Below are 27,456 nucleotides of genomic sequence, written 5' to 3' on the forward strand. Positions count from 1 at the left end.
TTGGAGCAGCTCGGCTGCCTGCAATCCAACATGGAGTAGAGAGAGATGGGGCTCTAGCGGGGCCACCCCTCGGTAACAACAGCGACGACGCGCTTTTTACGCACAATTGGAACCGGAGTCGTCGGTGAAAACATGCGCCTTAGGACTTAAAAACGGAGAGTGTGCCTTGTGTGTGTGTGTGTGCGCGCGCGTGCGTTTGGGGAGGGAGGGGGGCGAAGAGAAGAGCTGGATTCGGCTACCAAACTATCTGTATAGGCTACGTTACCTACTGAAGGCGATGGGGTATTAAAGTTAGGCTACAGGGGCATTCGCGATCCAAAAGAAACTGGGTGGCTCCGGGGGAGAAAGAGGGGGAAAGTGAGGAAAAGAAGACAGAGGCAAGACCTGTCGAAGGCAAGCCGGAGAGCCGACACTCGCACAAAGGCGCAGGGGGATTTATGCGGAATTGGAGACAAAATCGGAGGAGACGCGGTGAAAGAATGACGAGCGAAAAGTATGCAACCGCCGTGGTACATTACCTGAGGTGAAACGAGAAAATGATAGAAGAAACACACCCAAACGAGTAAGTACTGTGGCGATTTCTCTGTATGTCTTTTTTGGCTTCTCCCAGTGCCTACAAGTTGGAGATGAATCGGGCAACTTGGTGGAATTTGCAGCCTAAAACACCCCACAAAACTGCTTTTCATGTAGCCTGTGTTTTGCATTTTGTCTTATTGGTGCTTGATGCTTGTGTAAAGCAATGCATTGACAGTGCTGTGGAAGAGAATTTTTAGGGCCCCCACTTTGGTGTAGACTAGTCTTCACAAGGCAAGAGAGAAAGAAGAGGAGTAGGAGGAGGAGGAGGGGAATAAGCGTGGGTGGATCGGAAACATTTTCTGAAAGGATCTGAAGCGAGAAAGCAGGCCCTGTTGCAGCGTAACTTAAAAACTCTACACGCGCCGAAGAAGTTGCACCTTTATATATAAATACACAAAACAGCAGCGAGCTCGCTCACCTCTTGTTTGTGCATGAAGTTAAAAAAAGAAAAACCCGACGGCGTTTACAGAAGCGATTTGGCCACATCTGTATGTTTGCTTCCAACCGAAGGGGGAAGTCTCACAGGATATGAGATATCCGATATGCCTCATCCGCCATCTCTTTCTCAATCGCCCTCATTTGCATAGCCTACCGCGCTCCATTCATAAAAAATACCGATTGTAAACGACGACTTCCCTGAAAAAAATGCGCGTCTGTTTCTCTTCGAGTCGAGCCTCGCAAGCTTGTATCTGTCTGTTTCTGTCAGACAGACCCGTGGGTCGTCCTGGTGCGTCTTGCAAAACGTAGCTAATATAGAGCACAATGTGTAGGCCCACGGACCTGTTTATACGGCACCCATACCTTAGGCCTATATGGAAGCGCTTGGAGCTTTAAAATTATCTTTTTACCAAGAGCCTGTAGCTTAATCTGAATTGGATTTAATGCTGGGCAGGTGGCAGGCGCCTGTGTAGTCCTGTCCTTATGTGGGTGCTATTGTTAAAACAAACACGAATAGATCACCAGGGAGATTATTAAATTGTTTTTTAATGTAGGCTATGCGGTCTTTTTTAAGGCTCAAATGAAAATGTGCAGACATATGAGCAGACGAGCCAGAAGCGTTTAAATGATTGGCTCCCAGGTTGCCTTTTTTTACAACTCCATTAGCGTATATCGACAACGTGTCTGTCTCTGTCAGACTGCACGGGGCTGTGCTCGGTAGGAATGCCTGTCTTGCACAGATCACTGTCGGCGCGGGTGGAAGGGCGAAGGGCACCGTGAAGGGATGTTTGCGCTGCTGTGGCGTGACGCCGGCTCATTCATAAAAGCCCTCTAACCTTCAGCGCGTCCCCCCATTCATGACTACTGGCCGTGCTCGGCTCAAGGGGCCAGCTTACAGAGGCTGTGTCTGTCAGTCCCCGGTCCCACGGGCAGACAGGGCCAAGATAAAAGTGCTGAAACCTAGCCACTTGTTTGTGCCTCATGTTTTAGCAGAGGCACAACCTGGGGCCAACTGCAATTCACTCTTGGTGTCTTGGAGTGAAAAGTATTTAAACGTCCTCCATGTTCCTCCCTGACAGTACATATATATTATTGCCTTTCTTTGTCATATATTTCCTAATAAACAGTCGCGTTAACCATGAAATCCTAATGAATGAAGCATTTCTATGTTGATGACGTGTAGGTCTAGTAGGGATACTTTTCTCATGGCGTGACGTGCAAATTGGGCCACGCCCACGACGTAACGACGTGCTCAAAGGACGCCGGTTTATTGATTTTCAGCAGCTTTTTGTCCTCTGATAAGACTGACAGGGTTCATTGATACTACTGTAATACTATTTTATGACTGTCACGTAAAGATTTCCATTTTCTTGAAGTCTATGCAACTCAAGTTCATTCCTAGCAAATAACAGGCAGAGGTTTTGTTAGCATATTGTGACTTTTCTATAATTTTAATGGTGAAATAGTTGTGGTGTATGGGAAGATTTTTTTTTTTTTTACCAAATTCTTGGAAAATATTTTATCTCCTGAAGATTTTTAAAATAATTTTATTAAGATTATTCAACCTTTACTATTTACTTAAATTGAAATTGTTTAACTTGGAAATGCAAGTTCACCTTGTTCCTTGACAACGCTAGTCAACACGACGAAGATTGCCTTTGTTTCAACTTACAAATTAAAGGGCATAAAGTTGATTTAACTACAATGTTCTAGTTGTCTCAACATTGTTTTCTAGTTGATTTAACTTGTTTTACCTTCATAGTTTAACAATACTTGAAAGCTTCCCTTAACTCTAACAACATACATTTCTGCATTGTTCTAACTCAAAAGTTAAAACAACTTATTAAACATATTTTAAATTTTAATAGTTTTAATTTTCATGTACAAGGCATATGTAGCCTACAAGGCCGTTGACCTTTCCACCGGTGGCGCTAGTCCTTCTTTGTTTACCACAAGTGTCTGTATTTTAGTTGGAATTTGAATACATGACTTATCTGCAGTGTATAATTAGTTCATTATGTCCATGCTTCAACGTTTGCCATGGTTTAAAGAAGAACTTCTCTTAAATGCAAAAGAGGCAGCAACTTCCAATCAACACATACAAGTAAGTGGACATAACTAAGTGGGGCTGTAATGATTTACAGTGTATCTACTATAGAAATACATTTTAAATTTGAGCTGATGGTAATTTATATAACCCTTGACTGACCGATGTCAGTTTATATCTTGATTTTCATTGGTTGACTAATGTCTCGACTGCATTGTCCCCCAAACTTCCAACAGCTGCACATCTGTGGCCACAGTCAGTATTAATATCTAAATATGTATTTATTTAACAGAATCATCTATCATTGGCCTGCTGCCGTCTGTCTCATGTCACTTAGCTATGCTCGCTAACAGCTAAAAGCCTATGGGTTGCTTAGCGGAAGAGTATTTTAAGGTTTATTGAACTGTGTTGTTTTAAAACATAGATGAGTTACTGTAATTTCATAATGGTAAAAGAACACTTAACATATGTTTACATGTATTTTAGTTGCAGTGGTACAACAAGGTCAGTTCAGGTTATTTTATTGCTAATTATTTTTGAATTGTTGTGCAGAACTTTTTAACTAAATTTGTCTCTGTAAAATGTTGATAGCCTTTTGTTACTACTATGCTGCTTCATACAAAAGCATTTATTGTCTTATTGCTGGAAGGAATTGAATCAATGTACGGTTATCTGCTGGTTTGGGTGTTGCGGTTTGCTTATCAGAAATAAACACCTGTTGTGGGAGTAAGGCGAGGGTAGTACACACCTTTTTAAACCTTTTGTGTATTGTTAAAATCAGCCTTTCTTCTGACCATGTAGCAGATTATATATTTCACTATCTCTCTCACTTTTTGAAGGATTGATTGTATGTCTGTAGTTCAACTTTTTTTCTGCTGATGCTGTAGAGGGTGAGTCACATGCGCACACATTTGAATGCCTCCCCTGCTCAATGGAGCAATCATCGTGTCAGTTTTACTATCGGCAGGCAATGTGATTTCAGGCGCACACACACACACACACACACACGTTCTGTTTGTGAGGGCCTTTTGTTGACTACATGTCCTAAACTAAACCATAACAGTAGCCATCATGTCCTCAATTTGGAGGATGTGCCCTCTTTGACCAGTCCTTTTGAGGACATTTATTATCTTTTTATAGAAGTGCAAGATCTCTCTTGTACTCTCACACCCTGTAGAGTCACAACAGGAGGAGAGGATGTATTGATCTGGTGTGTACTGCTGCAGGGTCAGCATGTGCGCAGTCAGTATTGGACAGGAGATGCCCGGTGACATTCAGCTAAGGTCAACGTAGCATCGAAATATAATCCATCCATCTGAACAAAATGCACTCATCAACTGGCAAACACAGAAGTGAGGAGTTAGCTGGTCTACATGTTCCCTCTGTCCCTCACACATACATTTTTCTACATTGGCAGCATTTGATATTAAGACTATAATAAACTGTGGTGTTAATCACCAAGACAATGCATAATTGTCAGAACAACTTGTAATAAATTACAGATACTGTAGAAGAGGTTACTCTACCAGCAATTGTTAGTATTGTAAATTCATAGAGGTGTAGCTACATTGGAGCATCACTCAATTATGTAACACCTGCACATTTTGTTAAATTAATAATCCAGCTGTAGATGAGTCTGACACTGTTTTATTTAAAAAAAAAAAAAAAAGGTGTTTTAAAGTAAATTTATTTTCCTGTCCAGCCAGAGGACCAATGTATGGCACCCATCTGTTAGCTCTACAAGTATGTGGAAAGACTGATCACACTTGAAGTGCAACACGTGTGGGAGCTGCATTGCACTGTGGTCTCTAGACGCTGTTGGTAGTGTAGAAAATGACTATCTGCAATGATTCTGAGGGATTGTCCATGAGACCTGACATTTCCTGTTGATGGCTGAAATTGTTCCTGATGTCAAACAATTTTTTTCACTATAAAATGTATTTTATGCATACAGCATTTGCATGTACTTTAAAAAGAGTACATGTATGTACTGGAAAGAGAGGGATAGTCTGGTGGTTGAGAAAGTGTGGGAAGAGACACTCAGAGAGGCTTATTTACCAGCTTACACTCTTTCTTTTTTGTGTGTGTAATATTACGTTTAAGAAATGAATCACGTACTTTTTAAATTTAAAGAAACAGCACAGAGAACGACCAAAAAGAAACATTACAATCCGCAGTAATACAAATTACATGACAAGCGTGCTACAAAATAGACGTGTCACTTTGTTAGAATTGTCTTAAATACAGCGGCAGTCTATTCGGATGGACATATCTGAACAAAGAGTCCATATGATGTTGTATGCAGATAATTAGCGTATCATGTGATGTTAGTAACGTTCATATCACACTGAAGCGCATAAATGCATAATGCGCACACACACAAACAAAGAGAATATTGACACATGCTCCATGTCCAGAAATGAACTTCCTTTTCAGACCCACACATGGACACACACACACACACACACACACGCGCATCATGTGGAACAGTTCACAGTATTTCCTGTGTTTTACAGAGCAGCTCATCACTGGTTGCTATCCGCAGCCTTTATATAATGGCCTGAGCTGTTTATATCTGGAGACCAAACAATGGACCCAGATTGTTTGCCTGATTTTTTTTTTTTTTTTTTTTTTTTTTTTTTCTAATCTCTGCTCATCAGCTGACTGGATGACCAAGATTATAATAGCTTGAGTTTTCATTCACTTCACTGTGTTTTTCCCTTGTCACACCAAATATACGACAATCCAATGTGCTGGTTATTGAAGGCTCACATTTCTTTTAGCTCTTCTGTTATGACCTCTGTGAACTTACATTTCTTCAGGAACCAGTTCGGGTTTATACTTATGTTCGACATTGTAGTACCTGGATTATGGACACATACAGGACACTTTGCGTGCATGTAATGTATGTCCTTATGCAGACTACTGTACTTGGCATGCTTTGTTGTTCTGGCTGATTATCCTCTCTGATTTGTCTAAAAACACACACTACAGTCAGGCCAACAGCTTTTTATAAATTAGTTTATCTTCCAATGTCAAATTTCTTCCACATACTCCCTTTTAAAGGAATTAGAATCATTTCGTGGGACACGTTTAAAAGTTCATCTAGTTTGATTTTGTGTTTAATAATTTGGCTTAACAGTATGCAAAACTATTTTGCTGAAGAGTTTATTACTGCAACATACAAGTCAGTCTCAGTCCTCCCCTGTCCTGGTTTATGTTTAGTCACACTTATACAGCTTCAGATCTTCTGTGATCTCACCTACACAAAAGGGTTCATTGTGGTGAAAAATTGCCCCCCTTTCAAACTGTACTCTCACATTTAGTTTAAATGCAATTCACAGTAGTTTTATGCTTCATGGAACCTGGATGTTTTCATGAAAACTTTTCCTACAACACATAATATTGTGAGAAATATTACGGGCTTTTTAAAGGCTTATCACATATAACATCAGGAAACGTTGCAGTCCGTCATGTGTAGTTGTAAATACACCAGCATATTTAGACTAGGAAAGCCCTAAGAGAACAGACTTCCTCGTGTTCATTATGCAAATCATTTTCAGTTGGTTTGGTACCCTGGAGCTGGCCCATAGGCTGTCGAAATTACAAGATAAACCTATGATAACTGACAGTTTATGTAAACGAAGACTACCTGATCAAACGCCCCAATGTTGGCATTGTGACAGATGTCAATCATAGAAGCAGAGAGAATTAGAAAGCCCCTCATTACTTAGACTTGACCCAAAGCCGTAACACAGCACAAGAGGATATTAGGCATTACAGAAGGCCTTGGTTGGCTTTTAAGTCACTTTAAGAGGTTTAGAACCAATCAGCTTATTTTCAGTATGGTTTCCACCTCGATGAAGATGGAGGGGCTGCAGAGATGACTGCTTTCTCCTGGAGTACAGTTACAGGCAACACAATTGGGCCCCTAACATTTGCACTTCGCACATTGGCTAGCTGTTTTTGTTGTGTGAAACATATTGCAATATCCCAATTTTTTTTGTTCATATAGGCCATTAGGCTGCACAAATAATGTGGAGTTCCACAATTACTTTGACTTGATTCAGTGTAATTTTGAGGCTTTGCTTTTCTCCCATTTTTTTCAAGCACACAGAAAGTATTTGTTCTATACCACAGGCCCGAGTCCTGATGAACTACAGTGACACCATTTTGCACCAAAAGACGTTGATAACCATGAAAAGGTTGGAACTTGTGTTGTGTGGTCAGCTGGGTATGGGACGTTGTCCGTTGACGTTCCTAGTGACCTCTCTGCCATATCAACTGACATACTCACACTCACTTACACCCGCAGCATGAGTCTTGTGCTGCCCAGACATGCGAGTGTCCCATATAGCTTCAGCTGATTGACAGAAAACTGATCAAACTTCCCCCCCCAGGAGCCTCCAGTGTCAATTGTTGTGAATGAACTCGCTTCATCCTGCCTCTCTCTCTCTCTATTCCTTTGTTTCTCTGTATTACTTAAATAAGGTCAATTGTGTAAATCTGCTTATTTGTAGTTATATAAAAAAAATATCTATCTCTTTGCCCACACTTTTGATCAGTTCCTCATCTTGTTAGTTTAGAATTGCAGTTTTGACATTGTCCAATACTAACTCTTAGTCCAGAATCAGTGAAAATCATTCTTATGCATATACCGTACTTTATGTATGTTGTCAAATCCATATACATTTTATTTATTTATTTTTACTTTATTTAAACTATAGTTTTTGTAACAAGTGCTGGAACTTTTCAGCAGAAGACATTTATTTGTTATATAATTATGTCAATAAAAGGTCAAAAAGATCAAGTTACATGCTTACACATGCTAATAGAGTTTGACAATAGTCAACTAAACCAGACACGCACTGTCAGCATTCAGTGCATCAAAAGTACAATAGTACAATAATGAATAATGTACAATAATGAAATAATCCTGATTGTAAAGCTCCTTTTGAGTCACTTCCTGATCACTGCAAACAGTGTGCATGTGTGTGAGAGGTGGACCCTGTGTGTGTGTGTGTGTGTGTGTGTGTGTGGTTCTGTTGATCAGGCAGAGGTGCGGCCAGTCATTCCTTATCAGAGGAAGTAAAGCCGCCCTTATCACACATGACTGGGCTGCCCTCACTGGCCCTTTTATCTGTCACACATGAGCTGGATTCCAGACTTTATAACCAGCCTGCTTTCCAGCCCCCTTTACTGTTTTACTTCAATATTGTTACACACAGACCACATCAGGTATTTGCAGGTGTCACCAAGTAACACACTCTTAACATTATATGTATATGAAAAATGTATTAATTCCAGTAATTTTGTTGTGTTTTCATAGTAAAGATGGACAGAAACTGGCTGCTAACATGGCTTACAGGCAAACAAATTTAACAAATGGAACTTAGTTGCAGTTAATTTGACGTTGCACGATTGTGGCTTGGAAAGGACTCTACAGGTCTGTACTCCACCCACAGCTTATTTTCTCATTATGAGACAGACTTGTTTGCAAGGTGTGGACCAGGCATAGAAATAAAAAGCACAGAATGGATTCTTCAAACATAGCAGTGCAGCAATGACTATATGAAATGCAGAAACCAAGGAGACCGCAGTTACGAGTTTGCGTGACATAGGATTGTTTGTACCTCATTGACAGAGCACAGGGAGACACCCAATTGGCTAATATTGTGGCAGATGAAAGTTTAATTTCACTGTACTTAGCTGTTTGCTTATATTGTTTTTACATTACAGCCAGGATAAAGAAGTGCCACTGAAGAATACTTCCCTCTCATACATTATGGCTGGCGTTTGTTAAAAGCAGCTATAATCAAAAAGTTTTATTCACCATGGATCACATGACTACATGTTTGTGAAACACGTGTGTTCATAATGATGAACCCACAGTGAATTATCACCTGACTTGCCCTCGGCTCTACAGAGCTTTATAATGCTTTTCAGCTCATTGTTTTGGTTATCCAGTCTCACCGCTTTTATCAACATTGTTTTCAGCCGCAGACGACAAACATTCTGAAATCCTACTGTACACTATCTTCCTCCAAAGCACCAAAGAACAGATTTAGCAACTGGCTGGTAAACATAGTAGTGAGATGTTTCCCTCACGAGTTGATAGAGACCAAAACAGAGCTAAAAGGAGGGTGAATATGGGGATTGCATTCACTAAGTGGCCTTAGACACCCAATTCCCAAGACAGTGTGGAAAGACAGTGCCCACATGAATGCTAATGTTTCTCTATGTCTGCTGAATGTCTTTCAAAAGTTTGCTAAAACATTAGCCATATCAACTTTAAAAGATTGTAATATATCAGTGTTCTGATAACCGTTTGTTTCTGCTGCCCCAAGTAACGAAAACAGTCTATTATTGCAGATTTAACTGGCATGATGCATCAGTAATAGTGCTGGATTGTACCCATAGTAAGAAGCATCATTCATTCCACCAAAAAAGTATTCAAATGCCTGTGAACAAGGAAGTAGGGAACCTACAACCTATTTTACATCTGTGGGCGAGAAGAGGGTAATGGCTGCTGTGTGCTCGAAGAAACTGTTTATATGTTTGTTGTCTGTTGAATTTGGTGCAGTGAGTGAGATTGCCACGATACTCACTGTGCTGTAACTCAAACTTTGTAATTATATTGAATGGCACCTACACTAGCTGGAGGAGCTTGTGAGTCACGGTGGGAGGAAGTTGTCTGGTAGTAAATCAGAAATGTACTCTAAAGACACATTAAAAAAACATTCACAACACATTGACCACCAACAGGCAACACTAAATTGTGATTTTTTTTTTTTGATTTTTTTATTTTACCTTTATTTATTCAGGGAGCTTCACTGAGAGCAACCTCTCATTTGCAGGAAGGCCCTGATCACATTCACACCTGGAAGCTGCCCAGTACAGCCGCAGCCTGGTCTGCTGGCCACTAAGCAGCTCCACTGGAGCTGTGGGGTTATGGGCCTTGCTCAAGGGCATCTCAGTGGTGGTAAATGAGGGAGGGCAAGCGCTGCTTGGTTTACTTTCCACACCAAGATTTGTCCAGGGAACCGGCGACCTCCCCATTCACAAGCTCGCTTCTCTAACTGCCAATACATATGTGTAATATGATATAGTGAAAGAAGTTGTGTTAAAAAGTTCAGCTGGTAATGACAGAATAGTAAATGTAAATGCTCCGTACTTGTATAGCGCCTTTCTAGTTTACACTACATCTGCATTCACCAGTCATACACATTCATACACTGAGCCTAAGTGCTCAAACAGAAACTAGCATTCACACTCATTCATACACTAGGGGCAAATCGGGGTTCAGTATCTTGCCCAAGGACACTTTGACACGCAATCAGGGGGAGCCAGGGATTGAACCGCCAACCTTCCGATTAACGGCCAACCCACTCTACCTCCTGAGCCACAGCCGGCCCATAGTAGTGCCTGTCTTAAGAAGTAGAGGCAAGACGCACCCTGTACCTTTGACCTGATATTAAAATCAACTTATTAAAGTAGTAGAGGATATGATGCATGCATTGCCTGCGTGTTCCTTATCAGTGAGGTGTTGACTCCCCCCCCCTCCCCCCCAGCTTCCTTCTGAACTGAGTCATCACTGAACTTTACATCCTCATCCCACCTACAAGAGATTACAAAAATTGCTTGCATCCCTAAAACATAACACTGTCTGAGCAAGGGATACTTGTAAATCACCTGGAACACACTTTTTTTTATTTTTTTTGTTTAAATATTGTGCAACCATAATGTTTCAGGAAAATGTATGTATGAAGTTAAAGATTGTGCAAATGGGAATTCTGCAGAAATAGGTGATTATAAATAGTGTATCAACTACCTTTTCTTAAAGTGGGTGTCACCTTTTTCAGCAGCGGCACCTCGTGCCACATTTGTGTGGACAGAATTAGATTCAAAGCTCCCGTGTGTGTGTGCGCGCGCGCCAAAATGTGTGGTCACTCCCAAGTGTATTAAAGTAGCACATTGCTGCTGGTTGTGGCTGTCTGTGTGTTCCAACCACAGATTACAGGGCCTGTCGGCAGACGGGGCTCTAAACATGGGTCACAAGACAGCCCAAAATGTGACAAGTTCATCTCAGAGAGCTGATAGCCGGTATCGTGTATCTTTATGCACATGGGCTTATATAGCGCAGAATTCAGTGTTATTCCTGTATGTGGCTAGACTGAATGTGCGGTTCCGTATGTGAATGTGTGGTACATGTGTTTGAGTCATGTTGACCATTACACTGTGGTACTTTAATATAAAAGCAGCAGTGTGGATTTTCACACTAAATTTTTTTTTTTTACTATATATTCAAATTACAAAACCTACATGTAAACTGTGACTTCCTACAGGAAATACATCTGTTTAGTGGTCTCTTGTTACAATATTTTGTTGTCAGATAAGGCTAAATACTTAGCAACCCCAACATCATCCAAATACACACACACACACGGCCAGCAAGTTAATTTGTGGATGAGGGTAATTTATCTAAATAACTAGCCCCAAATTGTATCATTAGTCAGTTCATAACCTTTGCTAACCTACTCTTTTAATTGCTCTTATTACTTTAGTTGTTTCCATCATGCAAAGGCGTTTGAACCAGTACAAAACAAAAAAAAAATGGCGCAAACGCATTGTGATCCAGAAAGGCAGCACTCTTCTACCAGCATATTACCAGCTAGCTATATTATATCAACCACGGTAAATGTGGCTGTCTAATATCTGACAGTAGTTGAGCATAAAGACATAAAATACCATTATTATCATAATAAAAATCCAGTTTCCAGAAACCTAGCTGACCTTTCGTAATCTATATAGCCATTGTAGCCTCTAGCTAGCAACTGTAAGGTAAGCTAGTTTGTTAGCCTGGGCCTGCAAGATGATATAATGGAAATAGGTCATTGACATTTGTAACATTTCTATTTTGAATTCTATTAATTCCTCTGTTGCTATTCAAGATTCCCATGTGGCTAGGTAGAACCTGAATGACTTTGCCTCCGCCTATTGTGGTTTGAAAAGGTATCAAGAATCTCCAGTCTGCCAACAATATTACCCTTGTAAGTTTTGGCTAGTGTTGCTTTAATGTCTTAACACAATACTATAATAACTGAATGGAAAAGTTTAATTTGATTAAGTGGATAGAGTAAGCATTTTGTGTGTGTGTGTGTGTGTGTGTGTGTGTGTGTGTGTTTACACAAAAGCACAAACCCTGTGACCTTGTATTTGCTTATCTGTTTGTCTGCTCTCATCCAGTCAGTCTGTCTGTCATTCAGTCAGTTTTATGAATGCGTGTGGGAGGGAGCTGGTGAACCAGTTTTGCCACGTGTGTGTACATCAAATCCCCAGAACTGTCTGTACGCTAATTATATAACAACACCCCTCTCATTCACTGCCACCCTGCCTCTCTTTCACCCTCCCTCCCTTTCTGTCTTTCTGTTTCTCTTTCTCACTTCACCCTTCTCCTGCCCACACACACACACACACACACATTGTGCAACATCGATGGAAAACACAGAGGTACATCCTGTTATTGTCAGATCATTTATGTGGATTGTGAGCGTGTTCATTGTGTCCCTGTGAGGGTGGTGGCTGTCATGCTAATGCTTGAGAATGTCTTGTGTTTTACCATTCAACCTCCATCACATTGTCTCATGTTATAAGCACTGAAGACTCTATTGGCTGCAGAGGGAGTTTTTGTCATGTATTGTTTTGTACTGCTATGTAGACTAAACTGCAGCTGTATTATCTGTCAGTTTGTGTGATTTGCATCTGGTCACTCCACTGTTCACTAACCAGGGCAGCACAATATGGTAAAAGAACAGATATAGATATGACAATTATTTGATTATGATTATTGAAGTGGACAAATCTTCACATTTCTCCTCGATAAGGGACTGTTTTTAAGTTAATTTCAAACAGACGGTACAGATACAGACAGGAAATGCATGGAGAGAGAGAATGGGGTGTGACATTCAACAAATGTCCCTGGCAGGAAGTGAACCAGGGACATTGCCATTACTGTATATACAACCAATTGGCCACCAGACATTTCTACAAATAATTACAGGGTTACCCCAGGAAAATGTTTAGCCGAAGTGGTAAGCCATGCAGATTGTGACTCATCTTGTCTCATGATTTAGTAAGTAGATCAGAATCAGCTTTATTTGCCACATACACATACGAAGAATTTGACTCAGGATTGTACATTGCTCACGACGTGCTTACTCATACAATAATGCAATTATAAAATAGATAAGATAAAATAAAATCAGACACAGGCTACAGTATAGAGAACACAATGTATACACACTATAAACAGAAACAAACAATATAGACAGATTGAGACAATAGTGCAAAGAAGCAGAGTGCAAAGGATGCAGGAGTAAATTATCATAATATATGCATACATGTACACAGTGCGATTAAGCATAGTGCAAAACATGCTGGAATAAATATTAGTAAGTATTATGTACAGGTGTTGTGTACTTGAGGTAGGTGGATTTGGTATACAGTATATACAATATGACAATATGAACAGTATGAACCAGTAAACAGGTGGCTGATTAGAGACAGAGTTACTGGGTTATTGCACAGGAATTGCTCCTGATACTGTGATAGTGGCCTAAACAACAGCCACATTAAGAAGATAAGTAAGCATTTGCTGTGTGAAATGTAATCTGATCGTAAATGTTTTATTGTACAAAATTGTACATTCATGTCATGTTGGCAAGGTGGCCCCCTTCCGCTATAAAACACTGTGAGGAATCGGTTATCGAAATTGTCACTGATTCATTTTCTGGTGATCAAGTATTAACTGAATGATCATCTCTTGTTGTCGAGGATGTTCGAGTAAATACCACCAAAGAAAATACATCACCAAACTACATTTACATTAAAGAGTGTGTGTTTTCGTGCTGACTTGTACAACACCACCTCCCACCTCATCACAGCGAGGACCAGGCAGAGTCGTGACTTGAGACGCCCTCAAACATTCTGCCACCGTGTGAATCCAGCTCTATAATAAACTGCTGTGGCATTAACGCAACTCTTAGACTCTTGCCAGAAAAATTGAGACAAGTTTGAGTTTCCAGGATTGTTGAATTTTTGAGTTTTTAAGTTAAGGCCAGGATGAAACAGTAACTGCTGCCTGAGGAAGAATTTCTGTTTCCTTAAGGCCTTATATACACTTTTTTACTTTCCTACTTCGTAGCTTCTGAGGTGCTGATTTTGAGATAAAAGCACTAGCCTTTCTTTGTTTTTTGTTTGTTCCCATGGATTAGATACACCTATCATTCGTGTAGTTGCGTTTTCTTTTTTTTGTATTGGTACAGAGAACACCACATATTGATATTATCTCATAGATATTCATTTCTGTATGTTTTCTGTGGTTTCACTATGGAAGGAAGTAGTGGCTTCTCTGCGACTGATGTCTTGCCTGATACAAGTCAAACTGGATACCATACTGTAACAAAATAATAATCTCATGATGCCTTTGACATACAGTCAGTAGGTGGTGTGTCGTGCATATTTTCTGCAACCAAACATGTTTTTCTGAGCTTGCTATGCTCCCTAATGTTGATTCAAACATCCTGTGCTTTTTTTTTGTTAATGCTTTCATTATTAGCTGACATATTTACTAGCATAACTCACAATTCTCTTGAAGTTAAGTTTGTAGGTGATGCTAAGTATTTTGAAGAAGAGTTGCAAGAAATTTTTATATGGTAAAGCCTTAAAAGATTTCATCGTACATACTTACAAACAAAAGTGATTTTGACTAATAGGGGCAGTCATTTAGCTGGTTTCACCAATTTAAAGCTTGTAGGAAAACCCCATTACTGTTCATTTGAGTCGGTGCTCTCATACCTGGTGGTTTGTTATCCAAAATTCAAATAATTTACTTAATGGAGACGGAGCATTGCCCTAAAGATGTTCTCTATCCCAAAAACTGGTTTCATCACCATATAATGAGCAGATGAAAAGTTGAAATGAAAGTGTTTGAGTTTGATTGACCTCCTGCAATATCTTTACACACATCCTTGGTAGTATTTTGTCACAAAAGTGTTAAATCTTTAGGTTTATCAGCTAGTGGAACCTTTGAATTACGGTATACTCTAATGTAAAAACAATCACTTATAAGAATAATTCGTAATAAAAATAATTTTTTCTCTCTCTCTATTCAGTGACAGCTACATCGTGCGTGTGAAAGCGGTGGTGATGACTCGGGACGACTCGAGCGGCGGCTGGCTGGCCCAAGACGGGGGAGCTCTGAGTAGGGTTGGGGTGTGCCGCCTCCTGCCACCGGAGCTGGCGCCCATGCCGGCCTCCAGCTTTTCCCAGTTCCTCATCCGTGGTGAGCGGCTGCGGGATAAACAGGTAAAACACGCACACATATGCATCAACAAAAGTCATTCAAAGTTCATTTAAGGATAAGATATGGATAAGGAATTCTCCCTGTTGTGATTGGCTGATATATGTCTGATTAACAGGTGATCCTGGACTGTCCGCTGAGGAAGGACCTTGTGTACACCATAGCAACGCCCACATTTCACCATTGGAAGGTGGAGGACAGGAAGTGTGGCCTGTCCTTCCAGAGTCCAGCTGACGCCAGAGCATTTGACAGAGGGGTACGGAAAGCCATTGAGGACCTAGCAGAAGGTAAGACAATCTCAAAGATGATGAAATCTTAGTTATGACTAAAACATTGTTCATGTCTGTTTAAATGTAAAATTAATGTTGAAGGAGTTTAATATGAAGACAGATGTCGCACATAAAGATGAGAACACTCAACTAATTAATGAATAAGGTGTAATCACTTAGTCCTGGGGAGAACATGAATGAACTTGGACCATGTGAAGAAACTCACATACTACAGCTTTGAAATCTGTTTCCCAAATGTTGGTTTTGAACCAGATAGTACCAGTGAACGGTACGTTCAAATCATGCGACTGTAGGACTAACATTTTTCAAAGGTAGAAAGAGAAGTGAGTGAACTCCTGAATTGGACTAAATTGCTAATTGCTCTAAACTCCACTGGGGTTGATGACTGACAAGACACCCAGATGTTCCCGTATTATTTTAATATCTCCCTGGCTGACAAATGCATCATCTAGTAAAGTGTTGGACCCTTGAATGAAAGGATATTCCTGTTTTCTTCCCTTTAGGCTCCACAACGTCCTCCACAGCACTCCAGAATGAGGGCGAGCTGGGCGACGACGACGTCTTTACTGTAAGCACCTACATTCATGTAGTATCCATATTGGAGTAATGTCTTATAGAGGTTCATCTGTTTTATTTCAACAACCACTTGCCTGTTGTAACTGCCACAAATCTTCTTATATGCTGCATCAACTGACAAAATAAGGGGCCACAGTACAATAACTATGATGTGTCTATTTGAAGGCTAATTGATGATTGAGTTGAAGTAGAAAACAACTCTGTGCTTCCGTTTTCCAAGAGAATAAAAATAATGGTTGTCTGCAGGCTGTCGCTCCTGTGCGTCAGAAGACATTTGCATAAAGTTGAACTCTTCTCAGTTCGCCCATTTTTGAGTCTCGAGTCGCAGTGGGGGCAGCACCGAGATGTTATTCCAAGGTTCAGTTCGCAATGAATGGCATTCTGCTTTGCCTCCATTATTTGTGGTCGTTCAGACTGCAAACACCCTCTGCTGGTTAGCTGTAATTTCAGTTACAGACAATTATAACGATCTAGGAAGGCTGGATTACTGGATCCATCCATCCAGTATTAATGGTGCTAACTCAATGGGCTTTGGCGAAAAAGTTATGTGATACTGCTTTATCAGTCACATACATGCAGGCGCACATTCCTTAAGATTACTTTATAACTTGAACCCTGTATTTCTACTGTTTACCTTGTGATTGTCAGGAAGAAAGATAATATAGTTACCGCCTTGATAACTTTCCAGAGTTGTAAAATCATGTCTGTGAGGACTGTTGTGCTGTGTTTTGGGCGTCTGATAGACGTTATCAATCCGGACTTCCTGGATCAGATGTCCACCTGGTACCTTAAGCAACATGCCCCCACCAACACCAACGTTTGTGGTTTCAAATACACCCTTATATATAGATTCTAGTTATGTTATCTTGACTGTTGCAATACTCTCCTAGTAGTCAGACTGTGGCTCAGTTTCTACTCAGTTTCTTGTTCAACATCTCCTGTCTGCATCTTAACATCCTTAGGATTCCTAATTAAAATAAGAAGTAGTAGTGGCAGGCACTGGGATAAACCATGGTTCCTAAACCCCAGAGGAGTCTTCTGCATCCAAAAAAATCTCAAGACTTGGTTTTGTCCGTGTATCAGAAAGTATATGAATTAAGGACTTCACTCAGGATCCCTTCCCTGTCACTATACCTGACACAGTAGGTGTGTGTGTGTGTGTGTGTGTGTGTGTGTGTGATTTGTGTGTCAGGGCCTCTCTACCTTTAGTTAGCATGAAGGTCCCCGTCCCCCCACTCTGTAATCTGACACCAGGAGCAGCAGGCTGGGTCACAAGGTCACATCCTGTATCCCACCACCTCGATTTCTCCTGGTGAAAACCTCCCCCCGCCCCCACCCTCTGTTGAAAAAGAGAGCCGCCACCAAACTAGCAGCTAGCAGCTGTTTCCCAGCTTAGTGTAGGGCCGCTGATTTACGAGAGGAAGTGCCTCGTGGTTCATCTTTGACTCAAGCTGTCTGTAAGGGCCAAGACTAATAGGTGCTCTGCTGGGAGTGTACAGCCACCACAGAGACGCATACAAACACATGGGGAGGGGTGGAGGGAGGCTACATCGCTGTCAGAGGGTGGAGAAATCCCTGAAATGGAGCATTAGGTTTTCAGGAAAGTAGAAGCTTTCAATGCAACAAATCCAAGACAATCTCTTGGTATTGTTGCTTAAAAAGCTGCTGTATTCACCCGAAATAAGACTCAGCCGCTCACATCTATTCAAGTTAAAGCCTCTGTAGAAGCTCATAATAAAGCAATTATGGCCCTGACACACCAAGAACGAGCACCAACAAATGCTTACTGAAGAAATATTTCACATTGCATTCATCATGTCTGCTTTTAAGACCCGCACATACATTCTCCTCCTGCATGAGAGGAATTACTAGCCTGTAGTCTAGAAAAAACAAATATTAAGAAATGTCTCTCTTTGCCCGTGTCAGTCATCAGCTTCCATAGATACATGTCATGTGTTGCAACAGATTCACCAAGTCCAGTGAGAAGAACAAAAGGGTGTAGACAAACCGTCGCATGTGATCGGTAATTAATTAAATACAGCAACATTGTCGCTTTCAATATCAGGTCGAGATCAGGTTTGGCAGTACCAGTCGAGTCCCGTTGAGTCTTAAAGGTTCAGTATGTAACTTTTAGTGGCATCTAGTGTTGACGTTGCAACGTGCAATCAACAGCTCATTCACCGCTTACCCCTCCCTTTCCAAGAGCCATAGGAGAAGCTATGGTGATAATACATGTGGTCCTCCATTTGTCCAAATTTCACTTCGCTTCTTACTTCTAACAAACCAGACGACGACAACTACTACTACTTCATACATATTCAACATAGTGACAAAGAGCAGCTTGTCCGTTTGGGCTACAATAGAAACATTACAACAAACATACTGCGGTGCAGTATGGTGACTTCCATGTAAGGGCTCATTCTAAGGTAATGAAAACATAACAGTTCATTATGTAAGTCCACTGAAAACATAGTTATGGATATTATGTTGCATTTCTGTCAATAGATCCTCCTAAATATTACACACTGGCACAAAGACATGTGTATGCGTTGTCTGTTTTAGGCCTGTACAGAAATCTACTCTTCACCGACTACTTCCATAACTTTAACATGCTAAACCCCCGACTAGCACAAACTGTGCCGGACACACTGGAAAAAGTGTGGGCGATGGTCGGCTTGTTGTGTCACAACCCTACTGGAGTTATGACTGAATATGGGTATGAATAAGTACTGCCTGGATTTGCTTTTGTTGCAGACTATGTCCATTTTATCTGTCTGTATGTCTGTATGCATTTCTGCTTTCCTCTACCTGGTGGTCATAGTCTGTCCTCCACAGAGCATTGAGTTGTTTCACAAATATGTCTATAGAGCATATGAGGCATCCTATTGAGACCAAACAATGCAATGTAGATACAAAGCTTCTTTATTTCACTCCTTTTCCTAATGGGATTCAGCAAGCCTCCATCATCTTCTCTTGTGGAGAACCATCAGATTGTCAAATTTAACAATGACACTGAAATCACATGTTAATAACTATGGGATACATTGATTTACAGCTTTTGAGGATGGTGGGGCGGCTGCGGAGGGGGATAGCTAGGATGGACATACTTCCCTAAATTATTCTTCGTACGCCAAACCTAAACTTAACCCAACCCTTCCTCTGCACGTCTCCCCTCTCTGTCTCTATTTTGGCTCATTCACAACAGGGGGGAGTAAAAGCTCTTGAAGCAATTCTGGGCTCATCCCAGGAGAACGAGACGGGCCTGTTGAAGGATGAATCCTCCTGAGCTTTGAGTCGGGACATGTTTTGTTTCAGAAAATAACTTGAAATGCCCTCTGTCCAGCCTTGAGCCAGAATATATAGAGTGAGGATGTCCAGATATATAAACTCTCCCCCTCAACTTCCCTCTGTCTCTCTGTCCTATTGTGCAGTTTGAGCTTGCAGCAGAAAGTCTGGTCTGTGTTTTGAATTAGTTGCAGCCGTGGAGGCCAGAATCGGACTGGTTTTAAACCATATCAGCTCCTCCCCTGGTAATGTCTTCTCCGGGGGGGGGCGGGGCCTGGAGCGGAGGCAGCATGTTATGTTATTTTTGGCTGGCTGCTCTGAGGGCTTTGTAAGAAAGCTGGGGGAAATTCTCAGCATGGTGGTATCCATGTGGGGAGCAGGATATAATAGGGATAGCTTCGACAGACAGACAGACAGACAGATCTGGGTCATATAACTCCTGCAAATAATTCACAGCATTGGTTTTATGCTTGTTGGAGTGCCAGATTTTGACACATGGGGTCAATTTCTAAACATTTGTAAGGATTTCTTGGGGTGATATGCTAACTGACAGTGGCCCATCTTTACCAATGTGTATGAATGGGGTGAATGTGAAATGTAGCGTAAAGCTTGCTCAATGATCACGCTCATGGTTTTAGATGCATTCAACTCAAGAAAAGTCTCCTTAGACCATGACACAAAGTCATTAGCTACTGGCCCATGCCCTAGTTCCTCTTTTTCCAGGAGGGTTAGTATAACAGAATCATCAAGCAAACTTTATAGTGTGTCTGTTCTGGTATTTACTTTGACAGCTGTTTGTGTAAATAGTATAAAGCAGTGGAGACAGAAGACATCCTTGATTTGAACCAGTGGATGAGTGAAGCTAGTTTGAAAGGACACCATTAACTCTCACACACTGAGACCGGTCTGTCAAAGCCTAGCATCCATCCAATGATATTAATATAAAAGAAGTTTCTCTGCAAGAAAATATGGCTGAAGAGTATTTAAAGCATGTCGCCACACTAGTGTTAGCGTTTAGCTTGAAGCTTAAGTACAGAATCAAGTTAAAGTTAAAATGAATTGGGAACATTTTATATAATGGCTGGATTCAAATGTCTCATCTGTTTTGTGCTTGTCAGGTAGAAATTGTTTTTTTTTTTTTCATGGAATGAAATCACATCAGCACGGAAAATAGGAAGCACAGAAATCTCATAACTTCTGTGAGATGCTGGCCAAACTTTTCTTTGGCGGACAAGCTTGTTGACCTTTTGATACACGTTTCTGTGGCTCTGTTGAGTTACTCATAGCAAGATTAAACAAATGCAGAGATGATATGATGAGACAGTGGTCCTCACGACCTGCCTATTAGCTGGTACACTGTGACACCCCACAGATGCTGGCCCACAGTGTGCCTGTCTGAAATCTGTCTGTCTGAGCGCTACATGGCTTGTCTAGTGTCTGGCCAAGGTTTGAGTTGGAGTGAAGCCCTGACAGCCTTCAGCGGAAAGGGGACAGGATACTGTTAACACACACACAGAGTGGTGGAAAAGAGAACTAGAAAGGTGAAATGTATTGAAAGTGAGATTGAGGGGGAAAGGACAGGTTGATGAACAGGAGGGGCCGAGGCCAAAGAAGGTGATACAGTGAAAACTGTGTGTGATAGAACGCTGGCTTTCTAATATCATCATTCTTATCTAAAGCATGAAAAATATTTCTCTAACCTGTCAAAACATATTGCGTTAAAGTGGATTTAACAGCTGCCATTTGAGTCCTGAAACAGTTTGTGGAATTAAAGATTAGCCAAAGTTAAACAATATATTTTTGATAATTGATTTCAAGAAACACCAAATATTCTCTTGTTCCAGCCTCTCTAATGTGAGTATTTACTACTTTTTTAGTTTGTAAATTCAGTATTTTTAATTTGAAGATGTCACTTTGAATTTATAACAAGTTGAGTTGTCACTGTTTTCAGTCCTACCATAAATCCTACCTTCATGAGGAGGTGAGGTGTTGATTAACCTGTATCGTTATATCTGGAGGATGTAGTTGGTGCTGCCATTGACTTCTATTGTGATACAGCCTACTGAGGTGTTTCTAATATTTTGTCCACCCCATTTGTTTTAATGGGGGTCGACTAAATATTGTTGCTAAATCAGATGATGCCCATCACAGTTCTTACTGCATATTTAAAGCAGCAAACAATAACCGCTGGACTTATTTGACTAACAGACCTCTCCAGCTGCCAAATGCATTGGCGTCATCACGTCGCCACGATAAAGGGATGGGATTCCCGTAGGCCACATATTGAATTTTAAACCAAAGTTTGATTACTATAATGTTTTTCTTAGTGACTGTTTTATGTTTTCTTGTTCAGATGTTAATAAAAGTTTCACTCGCACACAGAGATCCAAATGTGCATCAAGTGGCTCGAAAAACAGAGCTCGCACTTCCTGTTTTCCCAATCAGAGCTGCGCCGAGGCTTCCTGTTTTTGTTTGTCCAATCATTGCGTCCTCTCTATTTGTTTTGCGTATCCAATCCAAGTGCAGCGTTAAGCCTGCATCCTGTGTTTGTTTGTCCCCTCAGAACACCACAGACAGCTCATCCAACTCCTCCCAGAAACTGGAGAGCTCTCTGCAGCCGCTCGAGTCCTCGCCCCTTCCGCAGAGACACAAGTGCATGCTGGGACATCGCCACGACCTCCATGACCCCTACCGGCTCTCAGACCACTACTTCTTAGACCAGGTGAGACAAAGAACGTTAGCGATGCCAAGAAAGCAGAGGACCAGGTGCTCTTTCCAAAATGGTATGTTCTGATTTATAAAAACTGATAAACATTCAGAGCAAACATTGCAGACTATTACGTTTATTGTGAAACATGGTTGTTGTTTAGGTATTTATTAGACTGAAACAGGATTAAGATTAAATTAACCTCATTGTGGTTTACTGCCAACCTGACCAAAATGTGTTAATAACTGCCAGCAATGTGTAATTTTAATTCTGTCTTTCTCATTAGCCCTTGTCTCGGATTCCCCGTCACGTCACCTTCCAGGAGGACGAGGAAATCGTCCGTATCAACCCTCGGGAGCGCAGCTGGGAACGAACCCCCGAGCGTCACCTTGGCCGTCAGTACGATCGCCCGTGGCTCACGGGCTACGAGGACTACCGCCACGCCACAGTGCGTGACAAGTTCATCCAAATGGAAGACTCCTACGTCCATTTTTCCAAGACAGAGGCGCAGAAGCATGACTACACCTATCCGTTGGCACCGGCCCTGTCGCCCTCAGACTCTGACCCGGCCCTCGGACCCTTGGTCAATAAGAGCCACAGCGGCTCGTATCACCAAGGCTTCTCCTCTGTGGTCTCCACCCAGCCCCGTTCCTTCCTTCCGAGCTCCTCTCCGTCAACCAATGGAGGGAAAGGGCGGAAGGAGGACGGGGTGGAGCGCATTCAGTGTGAGCATTGCGGCGAGGCCTTTTACACATCCGACAACCGGAGAGGGCGGTGCCAGGATGCGCCAGACCCTGTGCGGGCGTGTATCCGGCGGGTCAGCTGCATGTGGCTGGCAGACACCATGCTCTACCACTGCATGTCCGACCCAGAAGGGGACTACTCAGACCCCTGCTCCTGTGACGGGGCGGAGGGCAGCGGGGGAGGCCGACTCGGCTCACGCTGGTTAGCTCTGCTTGGTCTGTCTCTGGTGGCGCCCTGCCTCTGCCTCTACCCGCCTCTCCACGCTTGCCATCGGGCGGGGCTCAGGTGTGGCTGCTGCGGAGGCCGACACAAAGCCCTGAGCTGAGCAGCCGCGCTTGGAAACCTCTCGGAGGAAACAACAAAAAACCTAAACCCAACACAAGCACAGGGAAAGGGAAGGATGGGGAAATACAGAGGGGACAAGTGGTCATGGCTGCTCGCTCTCTTGCCTTGGTTTCTCTGGGTTTCTCTACAAATTCCAGACACTGAAATAAGCCAAAAAAAAAAACAGTTGGTGCATTTTCGGAACGGCCTGGGAAGATAAGCTCCCCCTTACGGCAGACAGTTCTCTCAGCTCTCCACGTGGCCATTTAATGCTCTGTTTCTAGTGAGAGAGTACTCTTTTTCAGGGGGCCTTTTTTTTTATAGCTGACTTATACGTCATGTATCACATATGCAGGTACTTTATACTTTGTACACTGACTTTGCGTCAAAGAACTTGAATTGTTTCTTTGTTGTATTTTTTTTTCTCTCCTTTCGATGTACGCGTGGCCATTTTGTTTATATTCCAATATCAGGCCCGCTCAGCTCAACTCCAGCTACAAGAGAAATCAGACACTACACCTCTTTGCGCGCGCGTGTGAGAGAGAATGGTATATGTGCATGCTTAAAACATGCGTGTCTCCTTTAGTTGTCTGTACTGCAGCTTAGAGTAAAGCTCATGTATATAGTCTACACAGCTCTCCACCATCGACATCTTCTTTGTTCACTGAAACAAACGTGGTACTCATCTTAATCTTCTAATATCCCAAAGATTCATGTTTTTATCCTATTTATTTTCTCTCTGAATTGGTCTACCAGCGAAAGGGTGCTGGGCTGTGATTTACTCACTGAATGAGTGCTTATGATACTCTCGCATACGTCTCCCTGCTCCTTTCACGTTATTTCAAGCAGTGCCTAAACTATCACCCAAACCAGGAAACCATCCAGTCTTAGAAGTCCAGTCAGTTTTTTGGCTTATTTTACCTAACATGCACTCAAAGCAGTTTGCGATTTTAAGGCTCAGAGTTCCTCATTCTCTGCAGAACCGCAGTAAGCTGTCTTTGTCCCATCAAGGACTGACAAATCAATCGGAGATACCGTTAAAGTTGGTGCCCGTTATGCCTTAAAATGTGGAGTCTTGCTCCAAACTTCACCCCTGTCCCAGCAATCAGCCTCACCACATACTCTTTTAAACTTGGTTTAAACTATTTTTGTAATGAAAAGTAACTATTTTAAAAAGATCTCATGAAGTGTATAAACTAGGGACTCTGCTTGCGATGTACAATCAGCTTCCCTCTTTAAGCCCCACCCTCCAGTTGAGCTTACCAGTCACACCTGTGGAACAGCAAAGTCATAACTGATGGTTATTTGAAGGGTCTAATGAATGCAATTCATTAAGATCTGTGTTCAAAATTATTTAAAACATCCAATCACCCCACAAAAACATACCATATAAAAACAAATATAGGTATTAAAACCTCCTTACAAGTGAAAATACAAAAAAACATGTTTTTACAAGAACATAGTTAGGAATGACCTTTTGACATGTGCAGTGTCACTAGAGCAATGTGGTGAGGTATTTCACACTTTATCAGAAATAAGCCTACATGTCATTATTGAGTTGTAAAAGGAATAATCTGACATTTTGGGAAATACTTGTCTTCGTTTTCTTGCCAAGATTTAGATGAGAAGATCGAAAGCATTGTCCTGTATGTGCGTTAAATATGAAGCTAAGCTAACCTTCGGACAGAGCCAGGGAAGCTCCAGCAAAAAAGCAGAGTATTTCCCAGAAATGTCAAATCATTCCATTAAGGCCAAGGTATTCTTTTTTAAAATGGGAGATTAGTAACTTGCTGAAACAGTCACGTGTGACTGGCGTGCACTATTCCTACAGCATTTTTCCCCTTCCATGCCAGATTTGGTTCGTCATCGTGCACACAAAGAGTAACGCCAGATGTTCGACAACAACTCGACTGAATTAGGAAAGAAACCATCAAAGTTGTTTTGTTGTGGGGTCATAGAGGGTGTGTCGAAGTACAAACTCATGCATTGGAGGAAAGTAAAAACGCTGCCTGTGTCACCTGCTGTTTGAGGAACACCTCAGTCAGCCAGTCACGCCTTTCACACTGACAGCACAACGCTGAATTGCTGACAACTGCTCGGGTGCTTTATGCATCTTTGACGGCAGCGCTGGGGATGTGACCAGGAAGAAACACAATAAGCTTTTAAAAAAGACAAAGAAATATCTGTAGGGTCCCTTTGGAAAAGAACATCCTGTCCTGTGTGCCTGTATGTACGTCCTTGGTGTGTTTACGTGTGTGTGTATCCCACATCCCTTTCCCCTCTCCTGCTCCTTGATCCAAAGCAACTGGGATCAGCTGAGTATGCTATCACATACTAACACCTATCCAGTTTAATCAGATCCTTCGATGATGTGATGAATCAGGAACGGGGCCAATCAGATTGGAAAGAGAGAGTGAGTGTGTGTGTGTGTGTGTGTGTGTGTGTCAGCGTTTAATCTTTTTTTCTCTGTCTCGTCTGGTGTTTGAGCATGTTCTCACATGTCAGCCATTTACAAGTGCCTGAACGCATCCTCTTTATCTACTTGTGTATTTAAATTGAAAAAAATGAAAGAAATGACTCCCTGTAATGAATTAGACCCAATTTTTTTACGCTTAGTATTTTTACCTCTGTAAAAAAAAAAAAAAAAGAGCGAAAATTATATTATATATAAAATATATATATCAAGTGTATGTTGTACATTTTTTATTTCTTTTTTTTTTTTTTTTTAAATAACTGTTTTTAACACGTACAATGGTTGTAGCTCTTGCTTTTGAGAAGGAACAGGAAGTACTTTGTGTAGATACTGAAGGGTGGCCAGGTCTGTGAGAAAACTAAAGTGAAATGTGTGTCTTACCTTCCACCTCCAATAAAATGACAATAAAACAGTGAATCCATACGCGAGTCTGCTGCTTCAGTTTTACTCTCGGATTAAAGGTACTTCAACACAAATATCTGCTATTAAACAAAAAAGGCACATGCATTTTTTTCAGCTTTTCTGCTGCATCCATTATCATTTACCTCCATGTTCTTCCCATTTTAGTAATGTATTCTGTCAGTGCATTAAATCTCAGCTAATTAATGGAACAGAATTTGTCTAAAGAAATACCAGGAATAGACACAAACAATAAAAACATTAAAGTAAATCATAAAAGAAATTTACAGGATAAAACTAGACATGCTAGCCGGTGCTTTAGCTAACTGCTACTGTCAGCATGCTAACGATGACAATACTAACATGCTGATGTTTAACATCTTAGTTTAGTGCGTAAGCTAATTAGCACTAACAAAATAGAGTTCATGGGAATGGCATTAGTTTTCCACGTATTTGGTCATAAACCTCAGGGGAACATGTTTAAAATGAATGGCTAAAACTAAATATCCATTTCTATGGCAAAGCAAATCTAAGAAGATCGTTGTTAGTATCATGATTGCTTTATTGGGGGACACTTATTCAGTATCATAGTTTGTTGAAAATATATTTTGAACAATGACAGACTCCTCAACATTCAACAAGCTGTTTGAAGCCACATATAAAGTCCCTAAACAGGTTTTGTTAAACAAATAAAGCATGATCACAGAGTAATAAAATTCTAGAGAGAAAGGATGTCACCATGACCTCATATGGAGAGCTGCAGGATAAAAAAAAAAATTGTCTGATGTTTCTTATTATGTTTTAAAATCTTTAAAGAAGGAATGCACATTGAAAATAACCTCAGCATTTATATTCTCCTCAAGATGTCTTTCCCCTGCTGCCTCCCTCCTCAGCAGGAACATGTGATAGCCATCGAGGACGTCGAGCTGTTTCACTCAGGATGTCTCTGGAAAAGCATGTGGGCGATAATGATGGAGCGCGAGAGAGGGAAGGAGGAGGGAGAGAAGAGAAGAAAAAGAAGGTCCCTGAGGGCTTTTGGGGGCCTGCTAAGCAGCTCAGCGGCTGCAAACAGCATCATAGTCCACATGTGCAAACATTTAAGATATCTACTCGTGTAATGGGGTCAGCGTGGCCCCTCTCTGGGTGCACAGAGCACTGGTGCTCACTTCCCAGTGAAGTTTACAGGAATGGGTGGCTTGTCCCACACCAGTGCTGTGGTCTCATGTCCAAAGATAG

General features: G+C 41.5%; 1 protein-coding gene across 1 annotated transcript; it reads left to right on the plus strand.

Moving 5' to 3' along the window:
- On the plus strand, nt 1-26,244 carry LOC119917235 (sprouty-related, EVH1 domain-containing protein 2-like). The gene is made up of 6 exons (XM_038737449.1): nt 1-562; nt 15,235-15,427; nt 15,541-15,709; nt 16,216-16,280; nt 22,137-22,295; nt 22,567-26,244. The coding sequence occupies exons 1-6, from the start codon at nt 537-539 to the stop codon at nt 23,347-23,349; spliced, it is 1,395 nt and encodes a 464-aa protein (XP_038593377.1). The 5' UTR covers nt 1-536; the 3' UTR covers nt 23,350-26,244.
- Nucleotides 26,245-27,456: the final 1,212 nt, after the last annotated feature.

The sequence above is a fragment of the Micropterus salmoides genome, unplaced genomic scaffold, assembly GCF_014851395.1.
Source record: "Micropterus salmoides isolate LMB-PRFRI ecotype aquatic unplaced genomic scaffold, ASM1485139v1 Ms_hic_scaffold_22, whole genome shotgun sequence".
Classification (NCBI taxonomy): Eukaryota; Metazoa; Chordata; class Actinopteri; order Centrarchiformes; family Centrarchidae; genus Micropterus; species Micropterus salmoides.